We start from the raw sequence: 19,588 nt of genomic DNA, 5'->3' as shown, positions 1-19,588 counted from the left end.
GATCCAGCACGGCTTTCCGTATTACCCTCCTGAACCCATCGTTTCCATATTCTGCTAACAGTCATTGGATCTCGACCAACGCGAGCAGCAATGTCGCGATACGATAAACCGCAATCGCGATAGGCTACAATCCGACCTTTATCAAAGTCGGAAACGTGATGGTACGCATTTCTCCTCCTTACACGAGGCATCACAACAATGTTTCACCAGGCAACGCCGGTCAACTGCTGTTTGTGTATGAGAAATCGGGTCGCCACCAGCACCAGCCTTGTGTGAATGCTCTGAAAAGCTAATAATTTGCATATCACAGCATCTTCTTCCTTTCGGTTGAATTTCACGTCTATGGCACGTCGTCTTCGTGGTGTAGCAATTTTAATGGCCAATAGTGTATATTTCTGTTGTCTTTTCTTATTGTGATAAGGACTTCCCTTGACGCGTAAAAATGTTTTATGAAGCGTAATGATTTGCCCATTCATACGCTACATTTTACTTTCTAATGCACGAATATTTTTGGAAATGTAATTACTTTTGCTTCTGAAGCGAATATTTTGAAAATTCTTGGATATTCAATCATTCAAATGCAGCAGTTACTGTGGAACTGGTTTCTTCTGTGTTGGGAAACTGTTTTGTTATTAGCTCTGTGTGGCTTTCCCTCCGCCTGCAGGTGTGGTGGCTTATTTTGTACGTTAAATAATGTACCAGTAGGTATTACATTCCGTACAGATTTCCCAAGTTCCGCATTCACTCATTTGAACGAATGTGTAGCGAACATAACTTCGCGCTGCTAGGGAGATATACAATGTGTTTCTGCAAAAGTCAGGTCTTCTGGTATTTTCTAGCAATCTGAAAACGAAATTCATCAGTAAAAATCTATACGTTACAAGATACTCTGAAATAAACTGTCGTGTAAGGTGCAGTTTTATACCTCCCAAGGTCGTTAGAAAACTAAAGAATGACAAATGTGCTTTCATTTTTAGTTATTATCGATTTTTATTGCACTGCACACGCTCCCTGTTGTCTAAACTATGTTACAAATCAATATAAACGATGGTATTCGCACTTACGAAATACTACTTTCAGAAGCGTCGCTTGCTGGCCGCTTGGCGTGCTGTTACCGCAGTGAGAATAAAAAGCAGACGGAATTTCGCGACTTTTATGTTCGACTGTGGCTGAAATGACGTGCAACGTCCGTGGAGTGAGCAGTTCAAAAATAGTTCAAATGGCTCTGAGCACTATGGGACTTAACATCTGTGGTCATCAGTCCCCTAGAACATAGAACTACTTAAACCTAACTAAGGCAGGATTCGAACCTGCGACCGTAGCGGTCACGCGGTTACAGAGTGAAGCGCCTAGAACTGCACGCACACATCGGCCGGCGGAGTGAGCAGTCAAAAGGCACAGAACGCAAATTTTGTCCCCAACGTACACTGACACCAAAAGTCGAATCACTGTAGAAGAAAGGTTTGTCTAAGAGCGCGCTGCAGATTTTGAGTGTCAGTACATCGCTAGCACAGACAGATCTAATTCAAAAGACCGTAGATTTTGTACACTCGTTTCCTAGGCATCTCAATAATTTGTATTCGATGAACTTAGCTTAAGGTTTTTAAGAGCTAAACGCAAGGGCATTTCGGTTGTTTGCAACACTGTCAAAGCTTGTATGTCGTTATTTTTTTGTCGTAGGAAAGGCTGGGACAGCCATTTCCCTTTTTAGGATTTGCGGTAAATTTTATCGCCCTGTGAGTGTTTTAATGGGTTATGGTACGGTAGCAGCTTGACATGGTTTTCTACTACGGCAGAGTAAAAGTGTCGCGAAAAACATCGAATATGGACTTGCAACATGCGGCAAATTAGCTATTTATTTCACTTGGAAATATTTTTGAGATCGAGACTCTCTCTTTTTTACTTTCCAGTTCCGTATTTATAACTTCGCTCATCTTTATGGTAACTGAAATACGATATGGATTATATTACCCAAACTGTGATGAATAATTTTTATCTGCAGGTAAACAGTCAGCAGATTGACCGGTAACACATTCCCATACTACAAAATTAATTAATTAAAATCAAAATCAATGCAACATCCGTTACACAATAAACACATCAAGAATTCCTCGTGTTTTTTAGTCGGTGGCCATACGTATCCATGTTGCTCCTTCACATTTTCCTGTGTTATCTAGTCATTTTCTATTTGGTGATATTCTCTGTCTTGTCTTCTCTCTTGCAAACCAGCAAAGTATTTCCTTACTCTACGTCCCAACCAGCTTCATGTCGTTTTCATTGCAGTCAGAATTACGTCTTTCACCTGCAGGTTTTCATGTCTTCTCGTAATTCATAAGATGCACCTTTCTTAGAATGCAAGTTTTCGTCGATGGAGTTCATTTCTGTAAAACGTGCAACCGCGTCGTATGGGATGAAAATATTGACGTTTCAGATGCCTTTGCAGACAGTCTTCATCAGTTTTTCTTCTCCTCGCTGTCTTATGTAAAAACTGGTGGAACACACTGACTGTAAACTTCCGTTTTCAGACGTACCAGACATTTAGCTTTGGGAAATTCATATTGTTGTTGTTGTCTTCAGTCCTGCGACTGGTTTGATGCTCTCCATGCTACTCTATCCTGTGCAAGCTTCTTCATCTCCCAGTACTTACTGCAACTTACATCCTTCTGAATCTGCTTAGTGTATTCATCTCTTGGTCTCCCTCTATGATTTTTACCCTCCACGCTGCCCTCCAATGCTAAATTTGTGATCCCTTGATGCCTCAGAACATGTCCGACCAACCGGTCCCTTCTTCTTGTCAAGTTGTGCCACAAACTCCTCTTCTCCCCAATTCTATTCAATACCTCAAAACACATCAGACGCTTTTTAACGTCCTCTTCATTTCTTTTCATGTTCATGCAATCGTTAAATTATGCTGCTGTAAATACAAACACTTTTCAGCTAATTCTATGACTTTATTATGAATTTATAATACTTTCTTTTCAACGTGATGACTATGATTTTAGTATTATTATAACTGATTTTCAGTCCTAGTTTCAGACTTACTCTATTAAGTTCTTCCATTCACTGTTGAGGATTCCCTGCGCTAGGGGCAAACAGTACAATATCACAAGCAAAAAGAATTTGGTTCAAATGTATTCCATTAATTCGTCCTTGGTTTTCTCAGTTCAAGGGTCTGGAAACATTCTCTAGCATTGCTGAGTATAGTTTTGGTAATAATATAATAGTTCAAAAACGACAAAAAATTACCTTGATAACTTTTCATTAAAATTGATGTGGCTCAGAAAGGGCGAATAATACTGCTGCCAAAATCTTTGATCATTTACCTGTCAATACAAAATGCCTCGCAGACAGCGAAGCTGAATTTGAAAGCAAACCGAGAAAGCTCCTTCCTTGTAGTGCGTATGTCATTGCAAAAATTTTAGTTAGAAAATTGTAGCTTTTTTTGTTGGACTCGTCTGCAAATGGTTATCATGCACTCATAGTTAAATACGAATTAATTGAATAGCCCGTAAACTGATTTGTTACACATTGTGAGCGGTCCATGGGACTATGCTCCAGATTGTATTTGTTGCGGTTATGGAAGCGAAAATATCTGTACTTCAGCAGCAACTGTAGTGCGAGGCGCACAACACTCTAGTCAATGTGTAACTGACATTTGATTTCCAAGTGACAGTGGGTGGAATTACAGATGAGCAGCGTGGTGCTTGTTAGTTGCAGAATATTGCTTTCCGCCAAGTCTAATTTTCAGTAGGTGCCGACGACCTGTGGTTCCGTAAATGGCACTTCACCACGAATCTCTTGTCTCCTTGTGTTGCAGGTCGACTACGCCATTCACCGGCTGGCCCACGCCGTCAACTACTCCGATCTCGATAGAGAAGCTGCTGGAGCAGGCGCGGACCGCCGAGGCGGAAACGACCTCCTCGACTACGACCACTACTACGACTACGACCACGACGACGACGACGACGACGCCCCGGCCGACAACGCCGGGCATCTGCACGGAGGACTGCGACTTCGTGGGCACGGTGCGGCTGGTGGGCGGCGTCGATTGGGTGCCCGAGCTGCTCGACCACAACACGCGCGAGTGGCAGCAGCTCGCCAATGACGTCAAGCAGCAGGTGCGTTCCCGGACTCCCACAGACTCACCCGGTCCACTTCCTGACACTTTCCAGGGCACTTCCACTCATCGGGAGGCAGCGTCCGCCTCTGCCTCCCCATGTCCCATTAACAGGTTGTTTGTACATCTACACTACTGGCCATTCAAATGGCTCTGAGCACTATGGGACTCAACTGCTGAGGTCATTAGTCCCTAAACCTAACTAACCTAAGGACATCACAAACATCCATGCCCGACGCAGGATTCGAACCTCCGACCGTAGCGGTCTTGCGGTTCCAGACTGCAGCGCCTTTAACCGCACGGCCACTTAGGCCGGCACTACTGGCCATTAAAATTGCTACACCACAAAGATGACGCGCTACAGACGCGAAATTTAACCGACAGGAAGAAGATGCTGTGATATGCAAATAATTAGCTTTTCAGAGCATTCACACAAGGTTGGCGCCAAAAACGTGCTGACATGAGGAAAGTTTCCAATCGATTTCTCATACACAAACAGCAGGTGACCGGCGTTGCCTGGTGAAACGTTGTTGTGATGCCTCGTGTAAGGAGAAGAAATGCTTACCATCACGTTTCCGACTTTGATAAAGGTCGGATTGTAGCCTATCGCGAATGCGGTTTATCGTATCGCGACATAGCTGCTCGCGTTGGTCGAGATCCAATGACTGTTAGCAGAATATAGAATCGGTGGGTTCAGGAGGGTAATACGGAACGCCGTGCTGGATCCCAAAGGCCTCGTTTGCAAGACAACAACCATCTACACGAATAGATCGACGACGTTTGGAGCAGCATGGACTATCAGCTTGGAGACCATGGCTGCGGTTACCCTTGGCGCTGCATCACAGACAGGAGCGCCTGCGATGGTGTACTCATCGACGAACCTGGGTGCACGAATGGCAAAACGTCATTTTTTCGGATGAATCCAGGTTCTGTTTACCGCATCATGATAGTCGCATCCGTGTTTGGGGTGCCACTGGTACACGTCTTGGTCACCTCTTGTTCGCATTGATGGCACTTTGAACAGTGGACGTTACATTTCAGATGTGTTACTACCCGTGGCTCTACCCTTCATTCGATCCCTGCGAAGCCCTACATTTCAGCAGGATAATGCACTACCGCATGTTGTAGGTCCTGTACGGGCCTTTCTGGATACAGAAAATGTTCGACTGCTGCTCTGGCCAGCACATTCTCCAGATCTCTCACCAATTGAAAACGTCTGGTCAATGGTGGCCGAGCAACTGGCTCGTCACAATACCCCAGTCACTACTCTTGATGAACTGTGGTATCGTGTTGAAGCTGCATGGGCAGCTGTACCTGCACACGCCAACCAAGCTCTGTTTGACTCAATGCCCAGGCGTATCAAGGCCATTATTACGGCCAGACATGGTTGTTCTAGGTACTGATTTCTCAGGATGTATGCACCCAAATTTCGTGAAAGTGTAATCACATGTCAGTTCTAGTATAATATATATCTCCAATGAATACCCGTTTATCATCTGCATTTCTTCTTGGTGTAGCAGTTTTAATGGCCAGTAGTGTACATCTATATTCCGCACTTTACAATGTGTGACAGATAAACTTTGGTAATATTTTAATGCCACTATCTTTTATTCCCTTCCCTGATCCATCGCGAATGATGCGTCGTAATAACGATTGTAGGTAAACATCCATATTTCAATGATTTTTTTCCGTTATGCTCATTTTGCAAGACGTATGTGGATTAATATGTTGCCCAACACTTTCAGGAACGTACTCTCTCAGATAAGTATACTTCTCTGTATGCTGCTGGAGCTTCTTGAGCATCTCCGCAACGCGGCAGTGCCAGCTAAAGAATCCCTTGGAGAAATGCATAGCTCTTTGCTGTATCTTCTCTATCTCTCCTTTGTATCAACGTTGTAAGTTTCCCAGAGTGATGAACAGTACACAAGTGTGTTTCCTTAAGATTCTTCCTATTAATCTCAGTCTGGCATCTGCTTTTTCTACTATTTCTTTTATATTATCACTAACGGAGAAATGTGGCGTTGCCCTGGTGTTTGTTTATGGCTGTGCGCCTGGTCTTGTGCTTAATATTTGTGACGTCATTACTCCTATATTATGTGTCGTACAATTATATAATTTTGTAGGAAGAGTCAGTGGCACATGTGGATACTGTCTGCAAAATTTGTTTCGAATGGAGTAAATAGCAACGAAGTAATAAATTTAAACGTCATGCAAGATGCGGCAGTTTTTCACGCATCTCATTCTTTATGACGTCATATCTTCTTAAGTATGTGTCGTACAATTATATAATTTCGCACTTACATTCAGTGGTACACGTGCATGCGGTCTGTAAAATGTGTCGCGAATACAGTAAGGGGTAAAGAAGTAATAAATTTTAGCTTCATGCCTCAAGCAGTACTTTTACTGCACGAACAGCGGAAAAATAATAAGCGATAAACATTTTTCCTTTCCTCAGTTTGTTGCCAGCGATAAAAAAATTCGAAAAGATTTGTGGCAAAACGCAAATGCTCTCATTCTCAAATAATTCTGGAATTCACGCGGCGAGGGCTATGCTTCTTTTTCACACCAGCTCCACCCCTTTGACAGGTAGAAGGTTCTTACCCCCTCTGCAATTACTCCTAAACATTCAACTGAAGCTCTGTTTCCAGCGTTTCTATGTCGGTAGTGTAACCAAACAGTAGTAGTTTTCTTCGCCTACTTTTGCGTAAAATGTTACATTTATTTACGTTCAGGGTCAACTGCCACTCCCCGCACCAATTGTAGATCTTCTGCAGGTCTTCCTGCAGTTTGCAACCAAGTTCTGGCGTTACTATTTCCATGTAGATAACTTCATTGTCTGCGAACAGCCTCATGGTGCTTCAGTTTTTATCTGTTAGATCATGTATATTTTAAGCAGTAATGGTCCTGTCACAGTTCTTTGGCGTACTCATGAAATTACCTTTACATCGGTCAATTTTGTTCTATTAAAAAGTGGCGTTTTGAGTTCTATCGGCAAATGAGCCCTGAATCCAATCATAAATCTGCTTTGATACTCAGTTACGTCGTATTTTGTTCTCTAAATGACAAAGCAGAACTATTATCAAATGCTTTCCTGAAACAAGGAACACAAAATCATTGTTTCCAGAAAACTATGGCGTAAGAAACCTTGTTATTTATATTAGATACCCTCGGGTGTGCAAAGTTCATCCAGGAGGAGGCTCTGCAGCAGGTAGCATGGACCTTGCACCTTGCCACACTGGTGCAGAACATCTGCTTCAGTTGGGAGGAGGCCCCACTTGTGCATGTTGGCCTCTCAGCGTGCCACTCACCCCCTTGTTCTGTCGAAAGTTTTGGGGAGCTCACTGCCAGAGTCTGGCTCTTCTCACAGAAGGATGTCCCAGTTCTCTTGTTCTGTCCTCCACCTTTCCACTCAGTGGAAGAGGACCAGAGTTGTTCTTTGCAAGAAGCTTTTTGTGACTTGTGGGCATTTCCCAATTGGCTGCAGTCTGTGCAGTGGGTAGCGGAGCTCAGTTCCATTCTTCTTCCTCTCCAAATCTCACACAATGTCCTGGTGCACATGATGAGGAGTAATGCCAGTGAGTGGGTACAGTTTATGCACTGTCATTGGATTTGAGCAGCCCTTAACAGTGCACACTGACCTCACTTAGGTATCCCACTTTCTTTAATGTACAAATGCCCTCCACATGGCAGGAGCATACCCACAAAGTGCCAGAATCGACATCCACAACAGCTGTCTTTCTGCAGCTCATGTCTGGCTCCTCAGGGATCTGGTACCATCGCTCCTGGCACACACTGTGGTTCTGCTGTCAATGCAGTGCTGTTTAAATTTCAGGGTGCAATCCAGGGTCAACCCTGGATCTTTGATTGTGAGCGTCATTGGAATCATTCACCTCACCACATAATAGAGTTTACATCAATGCATATCTGCTCTCTTCTCACGTTAAGTCTTGTTCTGAATGACTGTGTTTGACTGATTAAATACGGACTTATTCTCTGCTGCCATCCTCTTTTAGGTAGGCCCTATGTGAACTTTACCCAATTTTTTTACAGTGAACCAATTCCATTCCTCAGTTGTGATTTAACAGCATCTACATAAAGCCTGTCTTCAATGAATTTTGTTACGGTTAACAAGGTGCATTTTATTGATTTTATATGGTACATTTCATGTTATGACCGCCCTTTCCCTTAGCATAGCCATTATGAGTGAAACTGTAGCATAATTGAAGTAGTGGTGGAATCCTGCACTCCAAGAGAATGGAATTTCAATTATTCTATGAGAAAAGCAATATTAAACTGTTTCTGATGGGAACAGTACTTAGAGGCTAGTATATTCCTAAAGTCACCACTTAGTACTGTGTCTTGAAACTCTTTATTGGCACCTGTCTTCAATAGACTGCCACTGGAAATTTTTTGGTATATTCCTCATCTGCAGTCTACATCTACATCTATGTAGATACTCTCACAAGCCACCGTATGGTGCATTGTGGAGGGTACCCTGTACCACTACTGGTCATTTCCTTTCCTGTTCCACTCACAAATAGAGTGAGGGAAAAATGCCTCCATAAGAGCCCTGATTTCTTGTATCTTATCTATGTAGTCCTTATGCACAATGCATCAATGTATGTTGGCAGCAGCATAATCATTTGGCAGTCAGCTTCAAATGCTGGTTCTCTAAATTTTCTCAATAGTGTTTCTTAGAAAGAACACTGCCTTCCCTCCAGTGATTCCCCTTTGAGTTCCTGAAGCATTTCCCTAACATTTACGTGTTGTTTGGACCTAATGGTAACAAATCTAGCAGCCTGCCTCTGAATTGCTTCAATGTCTTTCTTCAATCCGACCTTTTACGGACCCCAAACACTTGAGTAGTATTCAAGAATAGGTCACACCATACCCTATATGCGGTCTTTCTTATGAGTGAATTACACTTTCCTAAAATTCTTCCAATAAACTGAAGTTGATCATTTGCCTTCCCTACCACAGTTTTTACATGCTTGTTCTATTTCATATCATTTTGCAACATCATGTCCAGTTATTTAAATGACTTGACTGTGTCAAGCAGGACATCAGTAATATAGCATCTAAACATTACAGATTTGTTCTTTCTACTCATCCACATTAACTCACATTTTTCCATATTCAGAGATAGCTGTCATTCACACACCAACTAGAAATTTTGTGTAAGTCATCTTTTATCTTCTTAAAGTCACTCAACTTCAACACATTACCATACACCACAGCATCATCAGTGAACAACCACAAATTGCTGCCCATCCTGTTCACCAAATCATTTATGTAGATAGAGAACAACAGCAGTCCTATCACACTTCCCTAGGACACTCCTGACAGTATCCTTGTCTGTGATGAATACTCACCTTAAAGGACAACATACTGATTTATGTCAATTAAGAAGTCTTTGAACAACTCACATATCTGTGAACTTATTCTATATGCTTGTACCTTCATTAGGAACCTGCAATGGGGCAAATCTAGAAATGTGGACTCTGTCTGTTGCCGTTCGTCCATTGTGCACAGTATATTATGTGTGAAAAGGGCAAGATGAGTTTCACACAAGTGATGCTTCCTAAAACCCTGCTGATTAGTGGACATAAACTTATCAGTCTTAAGAAAGTTTATTATATTTGAACTGAGAATATGTTCAAGGATTCTGCAGCAAACCAAAGTTAAGGATATTGGCCTGAAATTTTCTGGATCAATTCTTTCACTCTTCTTATATACTGGAGTCACCTATGCTTCTTTCCAGTTACTTGTGACTTTGCGCTGGGCAAGAGACTCGCCATAAATGTAGGCTAGATAAGGGACAATGCCATAGAGTATTCTTCATAAAATTTAATTGGGAATCCATCTGGACCAGGTGATTTATTTGCTTTCATATTTTTCAGTTGTTTCCTTATACCAGAGATGCTTATTATTATGTTTTACATATGGAAGTCTGTTCGATAGTCAAATGAAGGTATGTTTGTACGATTCTCCTGTGTGAACAATTTCTTGAAAGTGAAATTTAAAAGTTTGGCTTTCACTTTCTTATTTTCAGTTGCCACATCAGACTGGTCAGCCAGGAACAGAAGGAAGCCTTAGTCCCACTCAGTGATTTTACATATGACCAGAATTTTCTCGGGTTCTCTGCCAGATCCTTTGCTAACTGTGATGATGGTAGTCATTGTACACTTTATGCATAGATCTTTTCACAGATGCACAAATCTCTATTAACCTTTGCTTGTCATCATTTGTGCATTCTTTTTTGAACTGAGAGTGCAATAGACCTTGCTTCCTCACTATCCTCTGAATTTAGTTATTAAACCACGATGGGTCTTTTCTATCCTTTAACCGCTTACCGGGCACAAACTCTCCAGACCACAATTTACAATCTGCTTAAACTTTGCTCCTATCCATCTACATCCCTCTTACTGGAACCAAGTGATGTCAATTCACTGTCTAAGTGAGATGCTAACAACTACTTATCTGCTTTATCTAGCAGTGGGAAAAGTGTGCAGTTAGGCGAGAGAGCTATGGCACATGAGCAAGAGCATTGCTCATGTGGCATTCTTGGTTCTCCCAGCCTAAAGAAAAGAATTTTGTGATTTCACTGTATTCTAGTTTATCTGATTGAATGAAACATACATAACACACTTACTATAAAAAGCTTTGGGCAAGAACTGCAAATCATATCATGTTGACACATCATTTATTGCAAAACATCTACCAACATAACAAAACAAAGTTTTATTGCTACCAATGGCATGTCTTAATCAAGTCAACAAGTTTTCCTCTTGTATTTGTAGTTTTTGTGACTGGGAGTAGTCACTGACATTTGCAATCACACCCAAAATTAAATACAAGTTCATGATTGAGCTTGATTTCTTCTTCTTATTTTCCCTCTCTTTTCTCCCAACTGCAAACATTTTGACATGCATAAGGCTCTGTCTACTATAAAATCTTTCTTACATTAGAGTGAATTGTTACACATGAGTATGAAGTTACAGGAGAATCTTCATTTGATAATATTTACATTCAGTGGATAATATACCTTTAAGGCCAGCTTCAGTCTCTGTAAGGAGTCAATGTATTTTAAGCTCCTTTTAAAGTCCAGGTAATTAATTATAAACAAAGAAAAACTTGGTTGGACCAAGGATTAGGAAGGAAACAGCCATGACATGCTTAACAAGCTTTCATTGCATTGGCAAAAAATTACTAAGGAAACTGGTGGAGAAGATAAATCAGGGTGGTCTGGCAAGCATATGAAACTCATTTCTCTGCAATATGAATCCAATGGCTTAACCACCGCACCACATTTTTCAATGGAAAGAAAATTCTGTATCCATGCTAGTGGCCCACTCTTAACTCTTACACTCAGTGTTTGATTTGTAAGAAAAATAAGTTCTGTTACTGTGACCTTCTGGGGATTGCCTTTATTAAAGTTAGATGTCTTAAAACAGTATTTTAACCCTTTTTTGAAATGAGGTACTGGTATGTCAGACCGGCATGTACCGTTACATATCAAGCACTGCTTACAATTATACAAAAATTCAATCAAAATTAATTAAAAACAAATTACAGCTGTAAAACAGAACACAATGATGAAATACTTATGTTGTGAATGTCTTGTGTTACAGCTAGAAGCAGTATACCTCAAATCAGATAAGCTAAGCAAATGGTACAAATCATTAAGGATTGACTCATTTAGGTAAGTAAAATTCTATGATGAACTGTTCTTCAATCTTCCCTTATTATGTAAGGGCATGTATTGCTATAAAGGTTAGAATTTGACATTCAGATAAATGTATGTAACTAATTCTTATTTCAATCACCATATTATTAACCCTCCACTACACGCGCAATTTTTTTACCTCCGCTAGATGCGCGCGGACTGAGAGTCTGCATTGGGTTTTATACCATTTTCATGAAAGATTCTGACATTACAGTTGGCAAATATAATATATTTGAATCTGGATAACATAAATAAAACAATGAATTCGTAAACACAATGTATTTCAGCATCAGTAGTGTACATAAAAAATTTTAACTCATACACTCCTGGAAATTGAAATAAGAACACTGTGAATTCATTGTCCCAGGAAGGGGAAACTTTATTGACACATTCCTGGGGTCAGATACATCACATGATCACACTGACAGAACCACAGGCACATAGACACAGGCAACAGAGCATGCACAATGTCGGCACTAGTACAGTGTATAACCACCTTTCGCAGCAATGCAGGCTGCTATTCTCCCATGGAGACGATCGTAGAGATGCTGGATGTAGTCCTGTGGAACGGCTTGCCATGCCATTTCTACCTGGCGCCTCAGTTGGACCAGCATTCGTGCTGGACGTGCAGACCGCGTGAGACGACGCTTCATCCAGTCCCAAACATGCTCAATGGGGGACAGATCCGGAGATCTTGCTGGCCAGGGTAGTTGACTTACACCTTCTAGAGCACGTTGGGTGGCACGGGATACATGCGGACGTGCATTGTCCTGTTGGAACAGCAAGTTCCCTTGCCGGTCTAGGAATGGTAGAACGATGGGTTCGATGACGGTTTGGATGTACCGTGCACTATTCAGTGTCCCCTCGACGATCACCAGTGGTGTACGGCCAGTGTAGGAGATCGCTCCCCACACCATGATGCCGGGTGTTGGCCCTGTGTGCCTCAGTCGTATGCAGTCCTGATTGTGGCGCTCACCTGCACGGCGCCAAACACGCATACGACCATCATTGGCACCAAGGCAGAAGCGACTCTCATCGCTGAAGACGACACGTCTCCATTCGTCCCTCCATTCACGCCTGTCGCGACACCACTGGAGGCGGGCTGCACGATGTTGGGGCGTGAGCGGAAGACGGCCTAACGGTGTGCGGGACCGTAGCCCAGCTTCATGGAGACGGTTGCGAATGGTCCTCGCCGATACCCCAGGAGCAACAGTGTCCCTAATTTGCTGGGAAGTGGCGGTGCGGTCCCCTACGGCACTGCGTAGGATCCTACAGTCTTGGCGTGCATCCGTGCATCGCTGCGGTCCGGTCCCAGGTCAACGGGCACGTGCACCTTCCGCCGACCACTGGCGACAACATCGATGTACTGTGGAGACCTCACGCCCCACGTGTTGAGCAATTCGGCGGTACGTCCACCCGGCCTCCCGCATGCCCACTATACGCCCTCGCTCAAAGTCCGTCAACTGCACATACGGTTCACGTCCACGCTGTCGCGGCATGCTACCAGTGTTAAAGACTGCGATGGAGCTCCGTATGCCACGGCAAACTGGCTGACACTGACGGCGGCGGTGCACAAATGCTGCGCAGCTAGCGCCATTCGACGGCCAACACCGCAGTTCCTGGTGTGTCCGCTGTGCCGTGCGTGTGATCATTGCTTGTACAGCCCTCTCGCAGTGTCCGGAGCAAGTATGGTGGGTCTGACACACCGGTGTCAATGTGTTCTTTTTTCCATTTCCAGGAGTGTAATTTACCCGTGAACCAATAAGAACATATATTGTACTCGCTGAAATTTATGTTCATTCTGTTTTTTCACTGTTTTTTAAATGAATATTAACCAACAATTATCTTAAGTAAATTAGTTTAGAAACGTTTTCAGAAAACTATAGTTTACAGCCTCACTGTCAATTCAAGTAAATCACCTGTGGTGGTTGCCATTTTCACTGCACTCACTGCACAGATATGCACCGACATGTTTCAGGCATACAAATTTATTGCACACATTGCAGGAAAATCTCGTCGGTCTGGTTTTTTTTTTTTTTTTTTTCCTATCACAGAAGTTGCATCTTCCTCAAGCTGTTGTTTGTGGAGGTCTAGGAAGAGCTTCAGCTGTTGGTAATCCCAAAATTTCCTTGATACGATTCTTTATGTTCACCAGTGTAGTTAGATGATTGACCTTCATTGTCATATCATGCAACAGTTCTTTGGCAAGAACTTTTAGATAGTCTTTTCTGGGTATTATTGAATCCAAATTGCTCTTGTAAATATGTATCTATTGATTCCAGCAATATTTAGAAGAGAGGAAAAAATTATAAATGGCCATCTTCTGGTAATTCTTGTCACAGAGTATGTACGTTTCATCTCATCAACTTTATCCACACCAGATTTAGTCTCATTTTAAAATGTTATTATTTCCGGCTTGCACTTTTCTGAATCACTGTCAATACTGTCATCATCATGTAAAGTAGACAGTACCAGAACAACCTTGTCTTTCTTAGGTTTATATGAAACCAGTGCCATATTCTTCCTAAATGCAAAAATGCTGGATTCCACAGGACGATCTTCTGCTACTGTCATAAATGAAGGAATTTCACATTTATTTTTTCGAATTGTTCCAACCATTGTCAGCTTGTCATTTTCCAACAAGTCAGCCACAAGTGGAATTAATGTGAACCAATTATCACATGTTACATTTCTGCCAGATTTGGATATGAATTTCACCATTCTTTTGACAATAACATGAGGTGTGTTATCACAGAGATAAGGCTCATCAACTTTCTTTCCCCAGTATATTTCTAAATGGCTGGTATAGAACATCCTTGCATCTGTAAGTGCAAACATTTTTATACCATATTTTGCCGGTTTTGATGGAATGTATTGTATAAATCCACATCTGTCCCTGAATGCATCCAGCATTTCAACTACTGTAACTAGTTCTGATAAACTATAATGTTTCTTGCAGTTTTCATTGAACTGATCTATCAAGAATCGAACAGCAGCTAATTTGTCTGTTTCCTTCCGATGAGCTCCGTTTATGACTTCATCAAATCTCAGACATGCCAGCAAGAAATGAAAACGGTTTATGCCCATTGAAAGTCTGAAGTACTCCACTCCAGTACCATCTGCAGCCCAGAGATCTAGTAAATTTGCGTGTGATGTTCGTAGCACACCCACCAAGAAAAGGAGTCCTAAACAAGCTATGATTTCTGTAATATTAGAGTCTGCAGCATCTCTTTCTCTGGAATATTTAGAACGGATGGTAGAAATGTAAATATTAGTGCAGTGAACAATTTCTTCTAACATGTCATCTGTGAAGAAAAGTTATAAACAACCAATTGGACGCTTGGCATTTTTTGCTTCGCCTATGACTCCCGGTAAATGCTTGACAATATTATGTTGCGGTCTTCTTCCTCTTCTGTTTTGGATTAGAGGTCGATGTCTCCATTGCATACCATCTTTCCCAAAATACAAGTCAAATTTTTCAATAGAATCACTTTCGTCCAGCGACTGTTCACTATCTGAATAGTGATCACTTTCGAATATTGACTCCAGATCACTACATTCTTCATTACCAAGCTCTTCGTCCAACCACTGCAAAACCTAATCATCATCCACCGTTCTTCTGAAAAAAAAAAGTGTATAACTTATTTCAATAATCGCTGTTGATCAATGAAAAGGCTCATAATTGTATGACAGTTTGGATAATAAATAAATAAAAAAGTTTCTAAATGTAACTGTCTATGTTTTGTAATATTATAAAGGAAGAAACCTCCTTACCTGCAATACATTGTAAAAGAACTGATGATAGAACCACGCCACACGAATGCACACACACGGACTGAGACTCCGCACCTCATGAGACTGCTGCTTCTGGCAATAATGACTAACTTCAATTGTTTCCAATAATTCATTACGGAAGGAGGGGAAGGGAGAAAAAGCCGCTAATGGAAATCTTGTATTTATAAGTGATTGTTGATGGAAAGATAAAACTGCAGACTCACAGTCCGCAGCGTGTGTAACGGAGGGTTAAATACACTTCTGCAGACAGTGCCTTTTAAGGGAAGGATTCACACATATAAGAGGCAGTTAAGATCTTGAAGTAATGGGTAAATGCAGGGTTGGACACTGAGTGATAAGTATTTTATGTGATTATACTATGATATATTAAAACTTGTTTTTCCTCTGAGCTGAATGAAATAAGTGCCCACATTAATTATCTATATCAGCAACAATAGAAATGATATTTCATTGAAAATTCATAATTACTTTCTAAGCCAGTAAACAGCTAGTTTTTTTTCAATTTTGAAGTGCAGTTAAGACTTTTTAGTTAAAGAGCAATTAAACTTTTGAAGTACTCATATAGGTTTTTTTCATATTTCTGTTGACTTCTGTTCTTCATAATCATAACTACTTTTCAGTGAGGGCAGTGTTCTAGTGGATTACATAGTTGAACTAAACACAACTGGGAAACAAATAAACACTCAAGAAATTAAAAACCTATTCCATGATAGTCTGATTCAAGTTACAACTGTGCCAAAGGATAACAACATAGATGACCCGGAAGTTGAACCTGAAGCAGAACCAAACAAGCTCAAATTGGGAACATTCATTGTGGACCCAAAATACACTGATTTCATTGGTGAGTATAAGGTTTTCTATTATTCATAGTGGGGATAGTCACTGTCATCCTCTTCCTGAACCTCACCTAATGTATTGTTGAAATTTGAGAATTTTACATATCTTCTGGCATCCACTTAACATGCTAGTACCATTTAGATTTATACATCTGCAAATCATGTGCCGCTCCTTCAACATGCCACTGTTTCAGTGTATTTTCACTTCTTTCCTTGCCCCTAAATCATATCGTGTAAGAATGTCATCTGTCTATTCTGGCTTTATCATTTTGACATTGATTCCAACACTTGTTTTCATATAAAAAGCCAGTGTTCATAAAACTTATGGAATCTAATTTTTATTTAATTTCTTATTTGTTTAGCAAAATTTTGTTTTAACATTTTTTAAAAATTTATTTTACTTGGTAAGATCCTTCTCTATGTCTGGTTGATATGTAAATTGTGAAACATGGCTACCTGAATTAACAATATCTGTTGTCTGTTTTACTATCTAGTAATTGATACAAATTTTTATTCTTGAAGCTACTGTCATTGCCTTTGTTTTTATTTCCAAACTGTTCATACTACACTTTTCTTGAAGTTGCAGTCATTGCCTTTGTTTTTATTTCTGAACTGATCATACTATACCTTTCGAAAATATTTTGAAACGTTTCATGCATCTCTTTGTAAACTGGTTTACTTTCAGCCACTAATATATAGTTGCCCAGAAATAATAATGTTGACAGAAATGCTTTGTCAATTTCTGCATCAGGGTGGATTTATTTCTTTTAAATTTTGGATTATTTGATTCATATAGATAATAAATAATAGCTGTGAGAGACCACAATCTTGTTGAAATTCTTGATTAATTTCTGTGTGTTCTGCATATGTTCCATGAGGTAATTTGATTTTTATGTGTGCAGAAAGGTATACAATTTTATTGTATTTGTTAAATTATTTGCAACTTGATAATTTTCTATTATTTCCCACAGCATGTATCATTTGACGTGGTCATAGGCATTTTCAAAAGCAAAATCTGGGTTGGGTTATGTGTGTTAAATCCCCCCCCCCTTTTTTTTTTTTTTAATTAACTGTTTAACCCTAAATATGAACATCCCCTTTACTAAATCCACATCAGTGACTTTGGTTTTTTGGGTGATAAATGATCTAAGGCATATTTCTTACTAATGCTTCATCTTCCAGTGTTGGAGACACCATCAGAGCTATAATGACTCAGTAAGCAGTTACAAACAAGCTTTGCAAGCCATATATATTCATGCACTGGTCAGTTCATGAAATCATCAGAATGCTGCCTAAGACCAAATTATGCTGACATGTGTTATGGAGCTTGAAGAGTGGTAGAGTTGACAGTGTTTATTTCATTTAGTACTAAGGCCCACAACTTGTCTAATTTCAAGCCTTCTTCTTTTCTGTTGAAATTGTTTATGTAATTTTCAGTTTCTAAGGTTTCTCTGTACATCTGCCCACTTCCATAGCTCAATGGTCAGTACGTTTGGCTGCTATGTGGTGGACTCTGATTTGATTCTCAATACTGCCAGGCATTTTCCTTGGTGGGACAACTGGCATGGGATGCACTTAGCCTCGCAATGCAGGTTGAGGGGCTACTTGAGTGAGCGGCTCCATGGTTTAGAAAGTCAACAATGGCCAAGGGAGCAGTGTGCTAACACCAAGCCTCTCCATACCACAGCCAAACAGCAAACAGTGATAAGATGGTTGGTTGTTCCCAACTGGCACTTCTGGGCCAGAATTGGATCTTTGCTTTGCTTGTGCAAGGGATTTTATATACTCCTGCAGTAATAAGCAGTGGGCATACGTTGTTTTCAGTGTTTAAAGACTTGTGCACCTTTCTTGTTCACTAAAACAATGTGTCAATACTGCATCTTCTGAGTACCCTGCTGGTAAGGTATCTTGAATGAAATGACCCCCTCAGTGCCAACCAGCATGGATTTTGAAGACATCAATCATGTGAAACCCAACTAACACTTTTCTTGCATAACATACTGAAAGCTTTGGATCAAGGCAATCAGGCAGATGCAGTGATTCTTGATTTCTGAAAAGTGTTTGATGCAGAACAACACCTATGCTTATTGTCAAAAGTATGATCAAATGAGGTATCAAGTGAAATTTGTGACTGGATTGAGGACTTTTGGTAGGGACGACACTGCATGTTATCTTGGATGGAGAGTCATTGTCAGATGTAGAAGTAACTTCAAGTGTGCACCAGGGAAGTGTGTTGGAACCTTGCTGTTAATGTTGTATATTAATGACCTTACAGACAATATTAAAAGTAAAATCAGGCTCTTTGCAGATGATGCAGTTATCTATAATGAAGTACTATCTGAGAGATGATGCATAAATATTCAGTCACATCTTCATAAGATTTCAGTCTGATGCAGAGATTAGCAATTTATTCTAAATGTTCAGAAGTGAAAAGTTTTGCACATCATAAAATGAAAAACTGTAGTATCCTATGACCATAATATCAATGAATCACTGCTGGATGTAGTACGTTGTAGGGATATGAAATGGAATGATCACATAGGTTCCGTTGTGGGTAAAGCAGGTGGCAGCCTTCAATTTATTGGTAGAATACTGAGGAAATGCAATCAGTCCACTAAAGAGATTGCTTACAAATCACCCATGCAACCCATCCTAGAACATTGCTCAAATGTGTGAGACACATTCCAGATAAAACTAACAGGGGATATTGAATGTATACAGAGAAGGGCAGCATGAATGATCACAGGTGTCTTTAATCCATGGGAGAGTGTCACAGAGATACATCTGCATCTACATCTACAGCTGCATAGACATTCCACAAGCAACCATATAGTCTGTGGCGGAGGGTAAACCTTACCACTAAGATGCTAAGGGAACTGAATTGGCAGACTCTTGAAGACAGATGTAAACTATCCTGAGAATGTCTATTAACAAAGTTTCAAGAACCAGCTTTAAATGATTATGCAGTGAACACATAGTGCGTAGTGGGGTGATCATTCTGTTGTATAAGTAATTCAAAAGCCAAGATTGCTTAAACACTGTTTATTGGATAACCGGTTTCAACACACTAAAGGTGCCATCATTGGATCTGAATGTAGATTAACATTTATAAAC

At 40.7% G+C, this 19,588-nt stretch overlaps 1 protein-coding gene across 1 annotated transcript in view; it reads left to right on the top strand.

The window, feature by feature from the left end:
* LOC126260627 (mucin-2) overlaps positions 1-19,588 on the top strand; it is a 165,573-nt gene that overhangs the window by 120,376 nt on the left and 25,609 nt on the right. Inside the window, exons 6-8 of the mRNA XM_049957966.1 lie at positions 3,818-4,118; positions 11,749-11,819; positions 16,259-16,479. Coding sequence (XP_049813923.1) covers positions 3,818-4,118; positions 11,749-11,819; positions 16,259-16,479 — 593 coding nt within the window. The remainder of the gene's footprint in view (positions 1-3,817; positions 4,119-11,748; positions 11,820-16,258; positions 16,480-19,588) is intronic.

Source organism: Schistocerca nitens, chromosome 5 (genome assembly GCF_023898315.1).
Source record: "Schistocerca nitens isolate TAMUIC-IGC-003100 chromosome 5, iqSchNite1.1, whole genome shotgun sequence".
Classification (NCBI taxonomy): Eukaryota; Metazoa; Arthropoda; class Insecta; order Orthoptera; family Acrididae; genus Schistocerca; species Schistocerca nitens.
The sequence above is the reverse complement of the archived record's forward strand: the minus strand, read 5'-3'. Positions and strand labels throughout refer to the sequence as shown.